At 37.8% G+C, this 20,465-nt stretch overlaps 1 protein-coding gene across 1 annotated transcript; it reads right to left on the minus strand.

Annotated features, from left to right (window-relative positions):
- Nucleotides 1–367: 367 nt before the first annotated feature.
- On the minus strand, nt 368–3,445 carry Cxcl8 (C-X-C motif chemokine ligand 8). Its single transcript, XM_047566767.1, has 4 exons — nt 3,309–3,445; nt 2,268–2,403; nt 1,946–2,029; nt 368–1,539 (listed from the first exon to the last, which is right to left on the minus strand). The coding sequence occupies exons 1-4, from the start codon at nt 3,370–3,372 to the stop codon at nt 1,482–1,484; spliced, it is 342 nt and encodes a 113-aa protein (XP_047422723.1). The 5' UTR covers nt 3,373–3,445; the 3' UTR covers nt 368–1,481.
- Nucleotides 3,446–20,465: the final 17,020 nt, after the last annotated feature.

The raw sequence follows: 20,465 nt of genomic DNA on the forward strand, positions 1-20,465 counted from the left end.
ATATCATTTGTGTCAAGTTTACTTCTCAATTATTGATAAACATATCATAATATGTACTTTCTTCCTTCTTTAGTTATCTGCATTCAGACGTTTGGACAATAGACTGGTTGATTGAAAATCTGAAGTCAGACTTATTAGCACAATGGTATGCCAGGGGGAGTTGAGAAAATATCCAACATTCTGTGTTGGAAACCCAAACTGTCTGTAACCAATTTCTTGAAAGGGGTTATGTGTATCTATAGTAAAAGTTTATAGAAAGTCTACAAGAAATTCTAAGGAAGAATATTTGTTTTTAAATCAAATTTGATTTTAATACAAATAGATTTCCAATAAATTAAAGCTACAAAAGAAAGACAAAACACCTGAAGACTTTGATAATAAATTATATTTTAAATGTTTTGTAGTTACATTTATGTTTCCATGCTATCATACACAATAGAAAAAAATCTTTGGGAACTCATAAAAACATCTTAAAATTTTAAAAAGTGTGGTAGTTAAAAAGCAATTGTGTAAATCAAATTATGAGAATCTATTTGTACCTCGTAAATAAATTTCAACCACTAAGAAATTACAGTGCTTGCTGTTAAATTTTGACTGTTTTGAGACAGGTAGTCTTAACTCAGGATTCTATAATTTATCATGGCACTGCTAACAAGCTACCAATAACAAGGTAAGAGCAAGAGCATCAAAACTAGGATTGTCAGCTCAACTAAAATTTCAGGTAACAATGACACACCTACAATGAAACATTATTTGTTGTTTACCTTAACTAAATTTTAACTGATTATCTATTTTTTCATTAAGGCTATAAATTCTGAACAAAAGTTCTATAATAAAGCACAATTTAATATCTACAATAAATATAAATTCCCTCTAACATCATTATACTATCTTATCAAACAAGAGTCTTCTGTTTCCTTTTCCATTGTTTCAAACTCATGCACAATATGACCATATCTGAGGCTTAAATAAATATTTAAATAATAAATAAGTGAATAAGTTACCCTTGAAAATAATTTACATGAAAAGAACTTAAAGTGCTTCCACATGTCCTCACAACATCCCTGTGAGGTAGGATGCAAAAACTGATATGTTTTTCCCCAGTTTAGAAATAAAGGAGAAACCAAGGATCTGCAGATGAGAGCAGCCAGACTTCACAAATAAAATCTAAGATTTCCGGCTAAGTTTGAATTTAAAGAAAACATCATTGTGCCATAATTTTCATCTAATGCTTGAAATATCACATTTCTAGCAAACGAATTCCTAAACTTTGCCATAGTTTCAAATAATTTTTTAAAAACAAATACATCCTATAGATTACATGACACAATGAAAAAAAATCTATTGTTTTACTGAAATTTAAATTTAACTGGGCATCCTGTATTTTATCTGGCAAACTCATAAGAGACCCACACAATACATGAAATGCTGAAGTAGATTTGTTTGAAGTCTCGTTGGCATCTTTACTGAAGAATTCTTGACTACCACGGAGAACACAGCTTTTTTTTTTTTTTTTTCATGGTTTCTTGCTTTTCAGCCCTGAAAATAAACAAAACAGAATAAAATAACTTAATATTATCAATATTCTAATAAAGAGACAAGTAGGGTTCTTGAAAATATATTTTCTTGAAAAATTAATGTATTTTCAGACATTCATGTGTTAGAAATGTCTTATAATTTTGACTGTATATAGGGAAACCAGAAACATTATCTAAAACAGGACACTTGTGAAGTACAGATCACAGGTATAAGCAGCCTCCTGGACAAGCTGGAATGCATGGTCTTCCCAGTTATGAATACAGCAAACCCACTATTGCTGCTTTTTTTTAAAACAAACGATTTTTAATTTAAAAATTTTTAGCAGCAGCAGGAAATTAATGGACTGAGTTTAGGACTATAACCTCAGAATAAATGAAGAATTTAAATAACTTTTTAAAAAACTTACCTCTTCAAAAATATCTCCACAACCTTCTGCACCCACTTTTCCTTGGGGTTCAGGCAGAGCTCTCTTCCATCAACTAGCTTGACACTGAAATGAGAGAGATGGTTAACATCAACACTTAACTTCCCCTTCAAACCATGGTTTCTCAAGTACAGGCAAGATCTAAGACCAAAGTAGCTTCACCTTCAGTAACATGTGACAAAGAGTTCTGGGTTTTTTGCTCACTATTATATTCCCAGTACCTAGAACTTTCCTGGATACTTCCACTTTCCTCAAATTTCAGTTTGCTCAAGCAAATTAATTAATCATTTTTTAAAGTACTTACATGATTTCAGAATTGGCACAGTGTGGTCCACTCTCGATCACTCTCAATTCTTTGATATATTTGGGGTGGAAAGGTGTGGAATGAGTCTTTATGCACTGGCATCGAAGTTCTGTGCCAATCCTTGTCAGAACTGCAGCTATGAAGAAGAAATAAAGAAAGGTTAGGGGTTTCATCAACAGGTACAGCTCTGTTAGCTACTCCGTCTTTGAACCCAACATGATTATCTGGGTAACACTAGAAAACCCAATCTTGACATCGACATCCATATGGCACCCTAGTCCTTGACCTCAGTGTTGCTCTTTGTTTTAAAAAAGATGTTGCTGAAAACATTGAACAGCTTTCAACATGAAGCGTTGGAGTTGTCTTTGTGCTAGGTTGACATCTTCATGGTACCTTTTCTTCTAATCAATATTACACAATCATCTGTAATAATGAAATGCTATTTAACACATGCAAACTCAGTTTCACCAACATAGAAACTGCTTTCAGTTTCAGACTTAATAGAAAATGTAAATGAGCTTCACAGAGATGTCATATCACAGTAGAATCCTTAATGCATAAAGAAAAAATATAGAAATTTATGCTATCAGCATTCTAAACTATTTCATAGGAGCAATCTCGAGGTCTATAATCAGGGTATCTTTAAAGCAATCAGGAATTGATAATTATCTGAGGCTTGTCAAGAAAGTACTATTTGAAGTCAAATTATCTGAGTTAAACCTGCTCAATATTACTAGATAATGTAGTTAGCTGTAGCCCTTAATAGAATATCCTATCAATTAAAGATTTATGTGAAATATATACATACTAAAGAGTATAAATTATAAGAATGGTGTCAATATTAATCAAACTTTATACTTTCCTAAGTGTTATAGAGATACAGCCTAAAAATAAAATTTCCACTTAACATTAAATCATTAAATAACTGCAAAGATTACTTTGTCTGTCTGATGTTTGTTATCAATCCATTTAGGGTTGCTTTCCATCTGGGGCTCATATTGAGACACACAGAAAGTCTGTACATGAGAAAGTTGTGCTTACCTTCACAGAGAACTGCAGAAAGTAGGAAGGCTACCAAGAGAGCCACAGCCAGCTTGGAAGTCATGTTTACTCAAGATGAAGTGATTTCTTCCGGTTTCCTTTTGGCTCTTGTTCTAGAAGCTGTGTGTTCAGCTGTCTCTGAGGATCTGTCTGAATGGAGTGCTCCCTGGCTTTTTATATTATCACAACACTAGAGAATAGATGCACCCTCATCCTAGAATTGTGTCAGAGGAATTTCCACAATCTGCAACCACCTCCTGTCCTCGAGGCCAAACCTGAGTCATCAGACTTCCCTGATTGGTTCCTTATCACGTTTTCAGTATGATTGAAGTTTTCTTTGATCTTTGAAATAATGTTGACAAATATTCTTATGTATTCAAGTTTCCCAGTTTAATAATTATCGTCAAAGATATTCCTCTTTTTATGGATAACTATCATAGTACTCCATGACAGAGTGGAGCTGTTAGAACAAAGTCATGGATTGTTCTTTTTATGATAGGATCATTTCTTTGGGCAAATGATATGAGCTGTGAAGATAATGAAGGTAATCTCATTAGCCGGTTTTAATGGGTACATAATTTTGGTAAGTCCTTTTCTAAGCCTATTGGAGCACTTCCAGGAACTGTTACTGCTGTCAAGGAGCATAGTCAAACTTTAAAATTTTAGTTATTAATATATGCAAATAGAATTAAAAGGCACACCTTCTGCATACAAAAATAATTCAGTTTCAAAACCATTTATGTTGCTGCTTTCTGAGTACTGTGGAGGATCTAGAGAGGGTAAAACTTAGCAGCTATAAAGAATTTGATCTATCTGAAGAAGAAAACCACATAAGGACTATTATCGAGGAGATAAGTGATGCCGAGATATTAATTTCAGTCAAGGGCATAAGAGCAGAATCTTCCAAGAGTAATTCAAGCTTTGAATTGAGGGTGTTGAATGATGGGAGGATAGCCACAGCGGAAGAAGAAAGGGAGCAGCACATCTAGGCAAAGACACTATACACGGACTGCCTAGTGGTAGAGCCCAGGTCTGCTTCTGCTCCTGGGAGTAGCACACTGAGGCTCCTTGGAAAGGTACGCCTCTCCTGCTTAGTGAAGACATTCATTCAAACGCTGGCCCAGCTACTCTTCCTTATCCAAGGAAACCACGGCTAACCCTGATGGTCCGTGACCATGAGAAAGAGGAACAGAGTAAGAAATTTCTGAGTTGTAAAAAAATGGCTTTCTGTCCTACTATCTTGAATAAAACTCCTTTCAATGCAGGTCTTAATTTCTTTGGATAAGGAGCACTGAGGAAAGGACCTTATAATAAAGAGTAGAAGGCTGTTCTCTCTGGAGAATTATTCAATTGATCCATTAATCAGCTTGGTTTAATGCTTTTCTTCTATCCTAGGAAGTGAGATAGAGCAGTGAGTTCCCCCACAGAAGGTTGTGTGGAAGAATGACACTTTCAAATGCTTTACGAAAAAGATCAGTTTCTGAGCGATCATGCTTCTGCCTTTGTCTTCCCCCAACCAACCTAAATGCTTGAGGACAAAGTAGTGCCCAGATTACACTACCTCTAAAAGCAAAGTAAATGTTTATTCTGAATTACACAGTTCCTATTATTTTGATTCTAGTATTTCAGGAAATCAATTATTCATTTATTGATTAATACATACTGCTTTTCTACTCATGCCATGTATTACAGGTGATGGGAATAGTGTGTAAATAACATACAACCTCCAACTTCAAAGAGTTTTCAGACTAGAGCTGCTTATGGACAATGAGTCATCATCAGTAACACCTGTTCATACTAGCAGTACCACCAAGATGCTCAGAGTTCTGACCAAGTGCAATACTCCTTTACTTTTCCCTGAGAGGTGCCTTTGTATTTTTGCTGAATTCCACTTACATGATAACCTCATTTCCCTCCTAATTTCCATCTCCCCATATCTCCTCTTTTCCTACTTTCTTAGTTCCATCTTCATCCTGACATCATCCTTAGAGGTTGAGTTACTAAGTTCCTTTTAACTTTGATCTCTTTCCTCCTTCCCTCCCATCTTTCCTTCCTTCCTTCTTCCTTTCTAGGATGGATCACTTACAAGATTAAAAGACCTCTTTGCATATGCTGTTCATCCCTCACAATGTGACCTTTAGTACACAATGTCCTAGGATCCCCTCCATCAGAGATGGGTGTAGACAAAGTGACTAAAGGAGACACTACTTCTCTCTTGTCCCACTTCTGTAAAAGTAACCCTTTGAGTCATTACACCATGAATAGAAGGACTAGGTAGGCCTAAATAGAAAAAGAAGCAGGAGTAGCTGTCCTCTTCAAAGCTATCCTGCTTTAAAATAGAGCAGAGTTACATTTATCCCTTCCTGGAGTGAGATAATCACATTTCTCTTTAAAAGTTTGCCCATCAAAAAGTAAAGGAATATTAAAACAATAGATTTTCCTTATTTTATTGGTTCTTTTTAGTTTTACAAGACAGTAGAATCTATTTTGATATAATTATAAAAGCATAGAAAATATTCTAATTAGGACCCTAGTCTTGTGGTTGTATACAATGGTGAGATTCAATGAGGTAATACATAAGATCTCTTAAAGCTTATATATAGAGACTTTTTTCCATTATAGGAGCTTTTTGCTATCTAGTGATTCAATTCACATTTAAAAAAAAAAAGCACTATAACCATTTATCGTTATACATAAAGAATTAAGTATCATTTCTTATAGTATCTCCCAAATCAATGGAGTTCACAGTGTGAAAGACAGGTTTGGGAAAAAAGGGCTATTATGGACTTGGGAAATCTAGGATCGACTTGTCTTTAATATAAAACAAAAAATTGAATTTAAATGCTTACTTGTATTTATTTCTTTCTTTGTTAAATATATACAACGAAAGCATGTATACACCTATTTTGTTTGTTAGATTTATTGTGAAGACATTTAGGCATTGTTTACTGCAATGTTTATAATAAAAGATATCTTGGAATGGCAGTGATTATAATATTATTTGTTAAAGGACTTCTTTCATTCAAAGCAAGATCACAGGAAATGATATTTGGCAGAAAGAGAATTTGCTATTAGAAATGATAGCACCGATGCCTTGGGGTGAATAATGCCCATGCCAAGCAATTAAGTCAAGCGACTAAGAAAAACTAACTAATAAGACAAAGGTTTCAGAAGCGCTGATCCAAGGTGGTATGATTGAAATTTTTCTCTTTTCCTCAAAAGCTTCTTAATTATTTTCCTTGGGGATTTTTAAAGTATTATAACAAAATTTGACACAAGTATGAATTCCACATTAATGAATTCCATGGAAGTGATGCACTCTCAACCCATCTGGTGTCCATTTGTTGATATATGTCACACACTGGACTGGAAATTCCGAAAGGTCAGGAACCACGCCAGCAGCATTGACACTGGGTGCCAGGCTCCAGTCAGTGCCTGCACATCACAGGTACAGAATGAAAGCATGGATTTCCCAGTCCTCACAGCCTCTCCAAACAAGAGCAAAATCAACAAAAGGAAATGGAAGGGTTTCTCTTTGTTTGTTTTTGTTCTCCCTTGGGGACAATTATTTTATTTATATAAAACCAAAATAATTCAGTATGGAAAATACAGTTTTAGTTCATACTCTGATTTAGCAGTGAGCAGATAAACTAGAACCAGTGCAACCAGGCAGCGATGTCCTTCCTTGATGAATTAACCATGCATTCTTTTCCAGGCTCCTCTAGGGCTGGAATAGGAGTAATATAGTAGGATCCTTCAGGATAAAAGCTGGTGAGCACCATGCATGGACTACCAGTAACTTCCCAGCACCTGCATTTATTTCACAGACCAAGGAGCTAGTAAACGTGAATGGTGTTCTACAGAGTCAATCTAAAACCTCCACTGTGCTTAGACTAAAGAGATTAATTTACTTTTTAAATAATTACCTCAGTAGCTCTCAACCTTTTTTATTTTAACCATTTATTTCTTTGAATAAAAAATTAATAAAAGTTATGCATTCTCTGTTCCAAATCTGCATTAAGCCCAAAAGTACCAAGTTATGCATACGATTTCAGGGAATTTACAGATCTCTCCTACAAACCCTTAAAAGGCTAAAATCAATAAAGAGTAAGTCGGAGGTATAACTTGAAAATAGTAAGGAAATCCTGAGTTTACCATCTTTAGGGCATATTAGGTGCCAGAGAAATGGACTCCCATGACTGATTCTTGCTCTTTCTGGATATGTCCAGGATGAAAACTCCAGAAAAAAATCTGCAAAGTTTTAGAAGAGGAGATGAACAGAGAGCAGAATGAGGAGGAAGAGAATGTTCTTATGATATTAAGTCAAAATATGAATGACTTTTGATTTTCTTGTCATCCTTCAGAGTAAAACCCAAATCTATTCAAAAAAGGTTAAAACTGAGTACTACTTTGAAGTGATGTAACCTCCTCAGTAAATCTGCTAAAAGCTAGAGCCAATGGGAAAACATGGCTGAGTCAGAGGGATCAATTTAAGTCCTTCCATATTCCCTTCAGATCTTCTGAATAGTCACCTTATTCAAGGAAAAACTACACAATGATTTTCACATAAAAAGGAAGCAAAATTAGAAAACAATTCAGATTATGTACATATTTGGAGATGTGGGCTAGTCTCTCAGTCCCCCAGATTTATAGCAAAAATAAGGATATGTTACTATCTCATTTCCAGATTTGAGCCCTTTTGATTTCTAGGTGGTTTATTCTCTCATCTAGTATGATTCCCTATTTGTCACAACAATTCTTTTATAGTATATCATTCTTGACTCTTATCATATTACTTACTAACCAAATCCTTCTCTGTGGGTCTAAACCAGGAAGCAGGAAATCACCACTGCAGGCTCCAGTGGACTTTTGAAACAATGTAAAAGCTGTCCACTCCAAAGCTGTTGGATGAACTTTCTATGCACTTCCTTTTCCCTACCAGTGAGAGGTGTACCTGGGATAACACAACTGATACCATCCCCTGCAAAGCAGGAGATAAAGCAAAATGGATAGGGGTGAGGAGGAGGTGGGTAAGAAATAATACAATATGCCAGAAAAATGAGGCCATGAAAACATGCTGTCAAGGGACTCAAGAGAAAAGAGGTAGGTATTAAAGAGTCAAGGTTAACAAGAGGAATGAAAATGGTGCATTGCTTTTCTGGATTTGACCTACTTAGGCTTTTCCCATGGGTGCAGAGGGTTCCCACTCAAGAAGAATTGTGACAACAGCATCTTATGACTACACGTCATATTATTTCTTGTAATATTTGTAACAACCCTACATTTTGGTATTGTTTATTTTCCTATGTTTATTTCAAGATGAGAAAACAAACTCAGAGAGGTTAAGTAACTTGCAGAAGGTCAACTGCCCAGCAAGTAGGAGGCAGAATTAAGACTTAAGCAGAGTTCACTTTCTGTGCTGCCTCAGAAAGTTTCTTTCACATGTCTATACATCTCACAGACTTTGTTTTAAGCACATTTCCCTTCTTCATTCCATCCTCTCCTGCCTGAGAGAATACAGAAGTCTGGAAAAGAGGATCTTGTTTCAGTGAGGGGAGAGGAACATGATAATACAGTAGAAGGACCAGTCCTACCTCCAGTGAAGGCCTCATATTTTTCATGTATAAAATAAGGGGATTCTTCAGTCGTCTCCTCTGTTTGATTATCTGTGACACTTGGTGTACCTGAAGTAGATGGAGCACTTCCTTTGGGAAGCCTGATCCCCTGTAAGTGGGAGATGACACTCGCCAACACTCACATGTAGCAAAGCATTAAATTTGTATTTGTCCTTGAATGTGGCTAAAACATATTCTTTGTAAAGTTCTCATCTTTAAGAGGAGAAGGGCATGAGTTTAACAAGAAAAGAGGCTAGAATGAGAGGCCATGGGACAGAAAGATTCGCTGTTAGGCATTACCCCCAGCCTCCAGGAATGGAAGGAAATGCTTCCAGTACTCTTCTCTTACCAGACACCGCTTCCTCTTACTTGATTTCCTCATGACTCTTAGACAAGTTGTGAAACATGTATTGTGGATGGAGTTAGGGGAAAATTTTTAAGTAAGAAAGAAAAACAAGAAGAAGGAAAGAAAAGCAACCCACTTGAGTTGCTCCAAAGCAGAATCATCAAACTTAGTGGCTAGTGCTCGGAAATATGTGTAAAGAGACCCAACTTTCCCATCACTCATCCATTCAACAGGTACTGACAGAGCATCTTCTAGATCTCAAATACTTTTCTAAGTGCTTGGGAAGGGGTAGTGAATAACATGAATAGAAATGTCCACCTTAGGGTGTGTTTTAGGTGGATAAGTAGTATGGAAATTAAAAAAGGCAGAACAGGTGGGAGGGAGCAAGGGCTTGATTGGGGAAGTGAATAGATTCAGCACTGGGGAGTCAGGGGAAGCCTCCTTGAGAGGTTGACATTGAGCTAATCATTGAGCAATCTAGAAATTGGCTCAGTGACTACATGCAAAGACAGAGGTAACAGAGTTGGAACATGCCAGGGGTATTTGAGGAGGAAGTGTAAGGATCCTAGTGAGGCTGGAGCAGGGAGAACCAGCAGGAAAGGAGGACAGGGAATAAGGGACCTCATCAGATAGGTCTTGTGGTCAAGGTAAGGATTTTGGCTTTCACTCTGGGTGAAGGCCATTGCAGTGTCTTAAGAATATCAGTGACACGATCCAACACTCTGATTTCTAGGAGAGAAAAGAGTTGGAAGCAGAATGACCAATTAGAGAACATTATAGAAATCCAGGAGAGAGATAATAATTGCCGACACTCGGCCGGGATGTAGCAGCAGAGGTGATAACTAGTGATCAGATTCAGGTAACTGGGATTGGATATGAAATGAGAAAGAGAAAAACAGTCATGGATGGAGAAGATTTGAGGTGTAAGCAATTGGAAGGATGGCATCTCTATCAACTTAGACCCTTGAGAGTAACTCAAATTACACTGCAGAATTCATTGGGATGGGGCAAATCTTGCTTGAGAGTGCTCCTCTGATTCATCCTGAGTAGAACTCCTCAACTCATTCCCGTAGCCATGGGAAGCTGAGGCTATAGTGACTGGTACAGAAAATCAGGGGACAGGGAGCATAAGAGGGTGGGGTCCATTATACCTATTGTGTTCCAGTCACTGTACTAGGTTCTTTATACAAGTTGATTCAATTTATTCTCACCACACACTTATGCATTGTCATGATGCTATTATTTCCATCTCAAAATCAAGAAAACAGGCTCACAGTGTAAAAATCATAAAATTAGCAAGCAGCTGAGCCCAAATATGAATTCAAATCAGGCCTCTCTGATTCCAAAGCCTAGGTTCTTTCCCTTCTGCAGAATGAATGTCAGATTGGGCATGGAGTGTTTCTCTACCCAAGCATATCTACCCAAGCCTGACATTCACAAAAACTTCAAACTGGACTCTGGTATTATGATTAAATAAGCTCACACCCTCAGTCGCATACACTGAAAAGACTGAAAACAGAAGACATTTGAGACTCAACTTTGAGCTCTTATCTTCTCCTGAACACAGTCTGAATGTACTACGAAGTGCACATATTTTCAATAACATGAGTATACTCTAATAAATCTGTGTACTATGTAAATGCTAATTTAGTAAATATAGACAATTAATTTTTGAAATTCTTATAATTCTGTCTTGAAATTTCTTCTTCTCTTCCCCCACCTCTTCCTCCTCCTTCACTTCAATATACTGGAGTTCTAAAAACAAGAAGAAAAAGAAAGAAAGGAAGTGGCAGGTCCACTTTGATCTTCGAGGGGCTCTGTGGCAGAACACTATATCATAGCTAGGCACTATCTACCTTCATAAATATGCCACAGCAAGAAAAAGAAATTCTGAAAAATAACACATTTTTTTTTTTCTTTCCTGTGATAAATAAGTGCTCTGGATGTAGGTCTTTAAGCTGTGCTCAGATTCCATCCTGAGTGTTTTGGGGATCTTGCAACCTGCTAAGGTAATGTGTAAGTAAGCCTTAATCATTCCTATGTGGCAACGTAGAAAAGTAAGGAATCCTTCTGATACTCAGATCACTCCAGCACAAGCCCCACCTTGTGGTTAGAAGATAGCACCTCACCCTCTCATTACAGAAGGATTGCCCCCAGGTAGGGCTGGGTGAGCTCAGGAACTATAGCAAACATGTTGCCCTCTCTTTCTCAGAGTTTCTCCTCTCTCTGGAATGCTACCAGCTCCTTGCTCATTTCCTCTGTGTGGCTGTGTGTTTGGTGTTGCATTTAAATAAGGGAGTTTGGCATTTGCTGGATATACCTCTGCCTTGTTTCGTCTCCACTGGAATTTCCAAAGCCTCCTCAAAGCCAGGCTTCCCTGGTTAAAATAAATATGCCCTATTTCCCTTCGCAAGGTTAGAATTAGTGGGCTCTGATAGGTTCTCCTCTGTTCACAAATATTACGAGGTGAACCCTGGAAGCCTCAGCAACACTGGTAGTGAGAGGGGCTAATGATGGTGTATTGTGTGTATTGTGTAATACATAAGTGGTTAGCCTTTCTGTCTGACTGTTAAGGTAAGGAAGGGTGAAAGGAGGAAATGAAAAGGGGACAGGAGAATTGTTAAAATGTAGAGAGAGTTAAAATGAGAGAAAAGAGACCTAAGCCTGGGGTTCCTTTAACCACTTTTGGAATGTATTAGGACGTCTCAGTTTTTCTCTCCAAGACCCAGGCGTTTCCTTAATGTGGGGGCCTTTTAAAATGGTTACATAAAAATGTCTTTAGAATGCTTAGAAAGTATTTTATATGCAGCAGTCTTCCTAATTGTGTCAAAATCTGCACAATGTGAAATTTACCACCTTAATCATTTCTATATGTATAGTTCAATAATATTAAGTACATTCACATTGCTGTGCAAATATCAACCCCATCCAGTCCCAGAACTTCTAGTGCCAGTTTTTGAATAAAAGTTATTTCAATTCAAGTTAAAACTCTGACACTTAGTAGAATCACTTAATGCTGGAGGTCCTATTTGTCCCATCTGTGAATGGTGACAAAAAAATGGACAGAGTTGCTGTAAGGATTAAATGATAATATTTGTAAAGTGCTTACTATAATGATAAATGGTAGTAGTCATTATTGTTATGATAATAGTTTCCTGGAATTCTGGTCACTTATTTTCTTTCCTTGAACAATGAGATCCCAAGTCTTTCTACCATCACTGAATAAAGCTGCTTCCCTCACTTCTAGATTGTTGGCAAATTTTCCCTATTGCTACATAGATTTCTTACATGATTTTTCTTTATGAGTTTTTAGAACTGTGTGTCTTCTCCTATGGCAGGGAAATAGGTCCAGAAAAATAAATAAGTAGCTGCCCCAGCAATCAAAGAACTGGTCTTAGCACCACCCTGTTCCAACACATTCAAATTATCACTGCATCTCCACACTCCAGCAAAAAATGCTCTGAGTCAGTGAGACAGAGCCTAGTGTGGGGCAGGGTCGGTGAGCCAGTCATGGGAACAGATTTGCCAGGATTGACTCCATCTAAGACCTTCCATCAGAGGCCTTCCTTCCTGGTACACATGACCCCTTCTTATAATAGCAGTGCACAAACTAGTAGTCAAGCTGGAAGGGCACAACTGACTTCCTTTCCAGCCCCCACCATGTCCAGCCCCCTTTCTTGCTGCCCTGCAATATTTCAAGCTCCTTGAAAAGGGAGTTTTGAGATGAAACTCAATTCCCTACTTCTGCTGTTGGGTGGGGTCTACATCAGGTTGCAGGCCTCCGCAGCTGTGAAGTGTTGTAACTCTTAATGGGGGGCCATGACCTCCAGTGTTGTAGCAGACCCCAGCAGCTCACTGTCAATTTCTTCTTTATGGATTCTTGTCTCATGAATTCAAAGAATGAGATCCATAGACCGGATGAGTGAATATAAGAGTAGGATTTAGTGATGAACAGCAATAGGAACAGAACTCTAGCAATGCAAGAGGGGACATAATAGCAGGTTTTCTCCATTGGGTGTGCTAGTCTTCAGGGTTGCATGGTACTTGGGTCACTGCTACTGGTCCAAATTTATGCTAATTAGTGCACTAACACCATTGGTCTACCCTTGAGTCCCACCTTCTATTCAGGTATGCCCCACTTCCATTTTCTCCTCACAGGTCAGGAAGTGGGAGATTGAGGTTGTCAGATGGTCTATGCTTGCAAGTTCCAGGCTGCAGTGCTAGATGGAGCAGGCTTCAGCAGCAGGTGTCTCTGCAGTGCCCAGCCATGACCACTGAAGGGTGACAGGTCAACAAACTGGGGCTTGAAGCATCTCAGGACCTCCATGCCTGCATGGTGGGCTCCACATGGCTGCAGGTTGTGCTTGCCTCCTGGGCTTTAACCCACCTGGGCTGCCACTCCTTTTCTCCCCCTGCCGCTTCTCAGCAGGGACCAGAGGCTGGATGCGTGGCTTGGTGGCTGGGGAGCCATGTCAATAGTCTGTCAGGCCTGCTTTCTTCAAGATTTCTTTCAGATAGTATCTATGCTGGTCTTGAGCTACTGGGCTCAAGTGATCCTCCTTCTTCAGCATCCTGAATAGTGGAACTACAGGCATGAGCCATCGGACCCAGCAGTAGGAGATTTTTTAAGGTAGGTTACTTCTACTTTCAAATATGACTCCCTCTTCCTTCCCTCCTTTTTTCCTTTGTTCTTTCTTCTTCCCTTTCACCTTAACAATTGTAGTTTTCTACACTTTCAGTGGAGAAAATTTGGGAAATAAAACATGATGAAAATAAGAATTGTCTGTAATCTAGGGATAAAGATCTTGATATATATCTTCCAGAATTGTGTGTATATATATGCATATGTTTCAAAATTGGCATTGTTCTATGCAAACAACTTTATGTTCTGCTTATTTCATTTTCCACTCTTGTCAGGATTTACTCTCAGTCAGTATCTCTACTTCACGATTTTTAACATCTGTGATTTTACAATTCTACAAGTCATTGTTCTTAATGGCTCCCTATTTGGTACTGTTTCCCTTCCCAGCCTCACTGTGCTAGGCCAAGGCCTGCTTTCTCTAGCCAAGATCAACCCAGAAAAATCCTAACTACTTGAATCTCAAGCTTCATCTCCTCCAATGTCCACTCACTTCTACCAAGCAAACACAGAACTATAAACCTGACCCTGTCTTTACCTAGATTTAACCTTCAGGGTCTACCCATTGCCACTGTCTTCAGGATACAGTTTATGCTACTCATCCTGCTAACAGTCCTTCTCCATTTGGCCCCTTCTGATCTCTTCAGACTCCCCCCATTCAACTTTTCAGTTCCTGATTGTCTAGTGCACACCCTGTCTGGGATGCCCTTTTTCTATCCCCCATCCCTTTTCTCAATAAACCTGCTGATATTTTCAGAGATTGAGGCAGCACGGCCCTCTCAATATTGCCCCCCAACCCTTCCCTTTGTGGGGTAAAGTTTCTCCTAATGTGGGAGCCTTCCTCCTAGCTGGGTGCATTCTCAGGATTTAGAATATAACCTGGAAGTCTTGTTGAAACCCATCCTGCTGGGCTCCATTACCACAGTGTCTGTCTCAGGAAACCATGGACCCTCCAAGAATCTTTTCTACCAAGTTTACATGACACTTATGATGCTTGTCTGGGGACAGAATTTAAGAGCTGTTGCTTTCTTCCAGTGTGCTGTATCACAGGTGATTTCTTGTGTTTCTTACTCCGGATAGTGACCTCTGTGTAACAAGATCTGAACTGAGTCTCAAGATCCTCCTACAAGGTGAACATATAAGAAGTCTCCTGACTAGAGAAACTGTTCCAGGAGACTTCTGACTGAGCAACCATTCACAGTCAGCTTCCTTCTGCAAGCTCCACTCTAATCTCAGATTCCTGAGGCATGATTCAGTAGAAAATCCTGTGCAATACCACTTGCTGACATGCCCCTGGAGTCATGGGTATGAGCCCCTTGACCATGTGTGGAATTTCCCAAGGATTTGAGAAATCTCCCTTTAAGTCCCCTTTCTTTAATAAATTTTCCATCACAGATGGATCAAGAATAGGAATAATAAAGCATTGTTTGTCTGTGGACATATTGTCAATTGCCAAAATGTGTCTTATTAACTTTGTTATCAAGAGCCATATAAGATTTCATCAACTCCCAGTATTACATATAGCTATAATGCACTAATAAAAAATGAAAAAAAAATTGCATGGAACAGAGGAAAAGACAGGAAACAGAGTTCAATAGTCCCACCTCTTAAATAAAAGAGTCACAAAACAAACTAACAAAAAAAAATAGAGGAAGTGATATGAGATTTATCTTAGAGTTTCAATAAATATTATTTTCCCACAGGAAAATTATGTTTCTGGTAGTATGTAGAACACAAGAAAGGCAAAACTCTTTGTCAAGGAAAATACAATGTCATAGAAAGAAATTCCCCTTTGAACATGACCTAATAGAAGTTTTTTATGGGGAGAATTTTGTTCTATCCACTAGTCTACTAACCACATCTGCTTTATACACTGGAGGTCCAATCTATGAATCGGCCGAATTCAGGAAATTGACTTCATTCGACTTCCCACAAACATGAAGGCGGGAACCAAAGTCCTGCTTCCCTAAAGTATTTTGGTTTCATTTTTACACAATGAACTTCTAGACGTTAGGACTGTCTTTTAAAATGTGCAAATTATTTGGGTATTTCTATAAAGAGTGATAATAATTTCTATAGCAGGAGAAAATAAAAGCATTCATATAATTGAAGAACCCCAATGAAAGAAATTTCAATTGCCTTAGGCAATCCTGGACTAGATCGACTTAGAAGTTAACTTTTCCCTCCCAGCACAAGAAAAGATTAAACAAGGTACATAGAAATGACCCAGCTCCCCCAGTACCTCTTTCTCCTAATTTCGAAGGAACTATTGCCTAGGCTTTCTGAGGTTATCAGTACTGATCATTATTTCCTTTATTAACACCATAATCACCAGGACACAAAAGATTTACAATATGAAGACATACATAGGGAGTTGAACTAAAAAGTGACCATTCAGAGGATGTGCCCCATGAATGATCAATACTTAATAGAGGAGTTATATAAAAATGTCATGACTTCACCTGGAACACAATCATTGCATTGCTTTTTTGTGTGTCCATGTTCTTATAAGAAATTCTGTGATTAACTTTTTTTTATCATGTTTCTTTCATTCATCATTGTGTTAATATTTTTTGAATGCCTACTGAATGCTGAGCGTGATGTTAGGTAAAGATGAATTTTTATAAAAATTTACTAATGCTTACCACCACACTAAAATTTCTTAATAAAAATATCTAAACATTGAATTTGAAAATGCTTGTAATATCAATATTATTTTAATTTTAAATTCCAAATGTATAAACAATTATTCCAGCCTGGAAATTAAACAAGTTATAATTTTCCCTTCTTACATAAGCAAAACTGATCATAGCATTATTGTTATACAAAACTCTGACTAATGTCCAGATTGAGGAGAGTTGAGGGGAGTAGAGAATGTTCATATTATGTTTTGGTTAAGCTTTATTTATTTCTAAAATGACTAAAGACATGTTCAGTCTTCATGTTTATGCTACATAGAACATTTTTGAAAAACTATAAATACTGGGTCTCCAGTATATTGGTATGATAAGCACATTTGCCAGAGTTAAGGTCTCTCTAGGAATCACTGAAGATCCTATATGGACTTAATTTTCCCCCTAATTCTTTCCTCTCCCTGCCAGTTATTGATCCACATGGTATTGGGATGTTGGTATGTTATGACACGTGGAGAAGAAAGCATAGGCCACTCCTTCTCCCTTCCAGACCATGGAAGCATAGTCTTTAATGGAATATGCAGGCAACTGGAAATGATTAATGAAGACATAAAATAGGAAAGGTTGTAGGTGTTAGGTCATATGCTTCCATACACCAGATTGATCCTTGGGGTAACAAGTCATTATATCGGAGTGTACAGAAGCCTGGGATCAACATGGGCATCTCCCTGGATCATCAACTTTAATGACTGTAAATTAAAATACTACTCTTACAGTACATTAAAATAAACAAGGAAAAGTTATGAAGTGGAAAATATTGCTTGAGTCTTGAAGCGGAAACAGTAGCTCTGAGAAGAATTTCATACTTGTGTGGACCATGATGCTTTTACTATGGGCCTTTTCCTGGGCCATTGGAGGTACTTTGGGTGCACAGGAGAGAATTGATCCATCATGGTTTCCCTAAGAATGCTACTCACTCCCATGGGCCTCACTGTGCTTAGCAATTTGTTGTAATTACATGTATGCTCATTTTCTGTCTCCTACTACATTATACATTCTGTAAAGACAGAAATGTAATATTTCATTCTTTTATCTCCTCCATTGTTTCCAGTACATGACTTGGTTCCTTGAAAATGGAGTGAGACACACTAATTCCAGAGCAGGTGTTACTGTAGGAATAGTCAAGTAGTGTTGGTTACAAGCAAGATTATGGGGAAGGCTGCTAGCAAAGTTCCCAAGTCGTTCTAATTCCATGTTCTACCTCTAGAGCCAGGACCCTCATTTTCTGTTTCTTTCCCCTTTTTCATAACCTGCCTTTTGATTTTTCTTTTACAACATAGCATAAATGATTTTGGAAAGGTTAAAGTGTTCTTCCTGATAGAAAAATATGTGTTTCAGCAGGAAACAAGTCCTAAAACAAAGGGAAATATAGGCATCAGTTAGTGGGAGGAAATTATTTTTGTCATGGGGTATTCCCAGTTCTCCTGAAGAACACACCACATAAGACAATTACATATTCCAATGACTTATAAGCCTAGAATGACCCTGGATTACATGAGTCAGATCAGGTTCATTTTTTAATGAAAAATCATGATTTTTTTCAAAATCCAAAATGAGCTGTCACTACCAGACAGCATTACACACTGTAGAACTCTCTGGGATTTGTTACATGTATTTAAATCTATGGTAGGTAAAGCTCTGTTCTCTGAAGCATAAAGAAAATCATTGATCCCGATGGGTTTTACTTTCCTCATCTTTAAATGAAAATCCAGTATAGTGGCAGTTGAGGGTGTTTAACAATACATTTTCCATGTGTCAGAAACTATCCCAGTGCTTTCTACATATGAAATCATTTAATTATCACACTGGCCCTATGAAGTCAGTACTATTAATTTCTCCGTGTGCCGATGAGGGCACTGTGACAGAGGCAGTTATGCACTTTGTAAAATGTCCCACAGGAAGTATAAGCAGAATGAGATTTTAACTCTCAAACTTCAGAGCCTGACTTCCTTAGCACGTACCACAAGCTACGAAAAACTTGCAGGACTAAGAACCTACCAGTCTCTCTCATTCATCCATGAGGCATACCTAATACAACTGCTTGTGCCTATGAAGCATCCAAGAAATTGCACACAATGCAAAGCCTGCATACTAAATAAATCATTAAAAAATAGATAGATGTTTTGTAATAATTCTGAAATGTTTATCAAAACCTCTTTGCTTTCAGGCTATTTTAAAATTCCTTGGTATTTCATTCTTGGCATACTAAAACCACAAATAAACAATCCTTAATGTCCAAAATTTTTTTCTCCCTTTTGCTGATGCTAGTAGAATGAATCATTTTATTGCATCAGAATCCGTTATACATACAAGAAGTCAATTACTGGGGTATGCTGTCACACCTAGGATGAGAGTCAATAGTGTCCTTTGAGGGCATCTAATCCAAATCTTACATTGCAAATTGTATTCTTCACTTTTCAGTTGGACAAATGCTTTGCTGTTTGTCCCAAGTCTGGATGGAATACAACCACAATTCTAGGAGTTAAAAATATTTGGTCACTTTTTTATCAGCAAGGGATTTCTATTACAAGGGAGGATGTAGACTCTAAACATTAACAAGGACATTGTTAGAGGCACACTAAGCTATATATTAAAATTTAACGTAGAGGATTCTTATCAGTAATTGGGTTTGGATTTGGGAATTTCACCTATAGACTAACTTTTCATTTGGCCCTTGTTTCCCTTTCACTGAGAGATTTGGATCACTTCTTCATAATGAAGCATTTACAAAACTCTTAACTAATAAAATATCTTGTAGCATGCTCACCAGACCAGAAAAATCTCTGATAACAGAGTCTGCTCTACAGTACTAATGACTGATAATTAAATTCATTAAATGATTTTACTCAATTTTTCCCTTTCCTAAAGTGCTATCAGGTTGTCTAAATTGGATCCAACATCAGAGAACTGGGATCTGGGCATTTGCTCAGCTGATCAGCTGCCCTGTGACCTTGAGAAAGCCACACTCTCTCCCTAGACATCAGCTCTTTCATCTGCTAAATTTGGCTCTTAGATTTCTCTTCATCATTCCTTTCTGCACTTGTCCTAGTGATGAATTTACACACTGAAGCTGGTCTCTTTTTAGGAACCTGTCAGACAAAGCAAATGTCTGACAAGTAAATAACCTATAACTGTCCTCCATCAAATCACCCACCAAAAGTGGAGGTTTCCAAAAACCTCAAACATTTCTCAAAGTATAGCTATAACAAAGCTATAGTCCCAGGCGGAGGATCACTTGAGCCCAGGTGTTTGATGCAAGTTTGGGCAACATAATGAAACTCTGTCTCAAAAATTGAGAAAAAAAAAAAAAAAGTAGGAACAAAGATATCAGGTACTTTAGCAACATGCAGCAATGTGCCGAAAGTAACAAAGGCTTCAGAGTTGGATGTATTAGAGTAAAGATCCCAGGTCTGCCATCCTCTGTGTGACTTTAACCAGGTTATTTAATCTCTGTTCTCCCCAAGATTCTCATATATACATTATGGGGCCAGTAATTACTATTTAACATGGCTAACATAAGAACTGTACTGAGACAGCAGAGGTAAACACCATTTAGCATGGTGCCTGCTCTACTATACATGGTAGAAATATCTCAGTTCCCTGTATTCAGCATGAAAATATGAAACTACATATATGGAAACTAGGGAGTATCATACAGGCAGCCTAAGTAAAAGCCCACAAGTGACTGCTTTGCTGACCTTTAGCAACGTCATCCTCAGTTAGATTTTAAAAAAGCATGTGGTTGAAGGTGGAGAGAGAAAAGCAAGTTCACTGCACCAGTTGTGGGGGGACGAGCAAACTTATAAAATGTGGTATGAGCCTATCTTTCTGCAGCTCTAATTAAGCTCTACAGAGATTGGTGAC

This window comes from Sciurus carolinensis, chromosome 10 (assembly GCF_902686445.1).
Source record: "Sciurus carolinensis chromosome 10, mSciCar1.2, whole genome shotgun sequence".
NCBI lineage: Eukaryota > Metazoa > Chordata > Mammalia > Rodentia > Sciuridae > Sciurus > Sciurus carolinensis.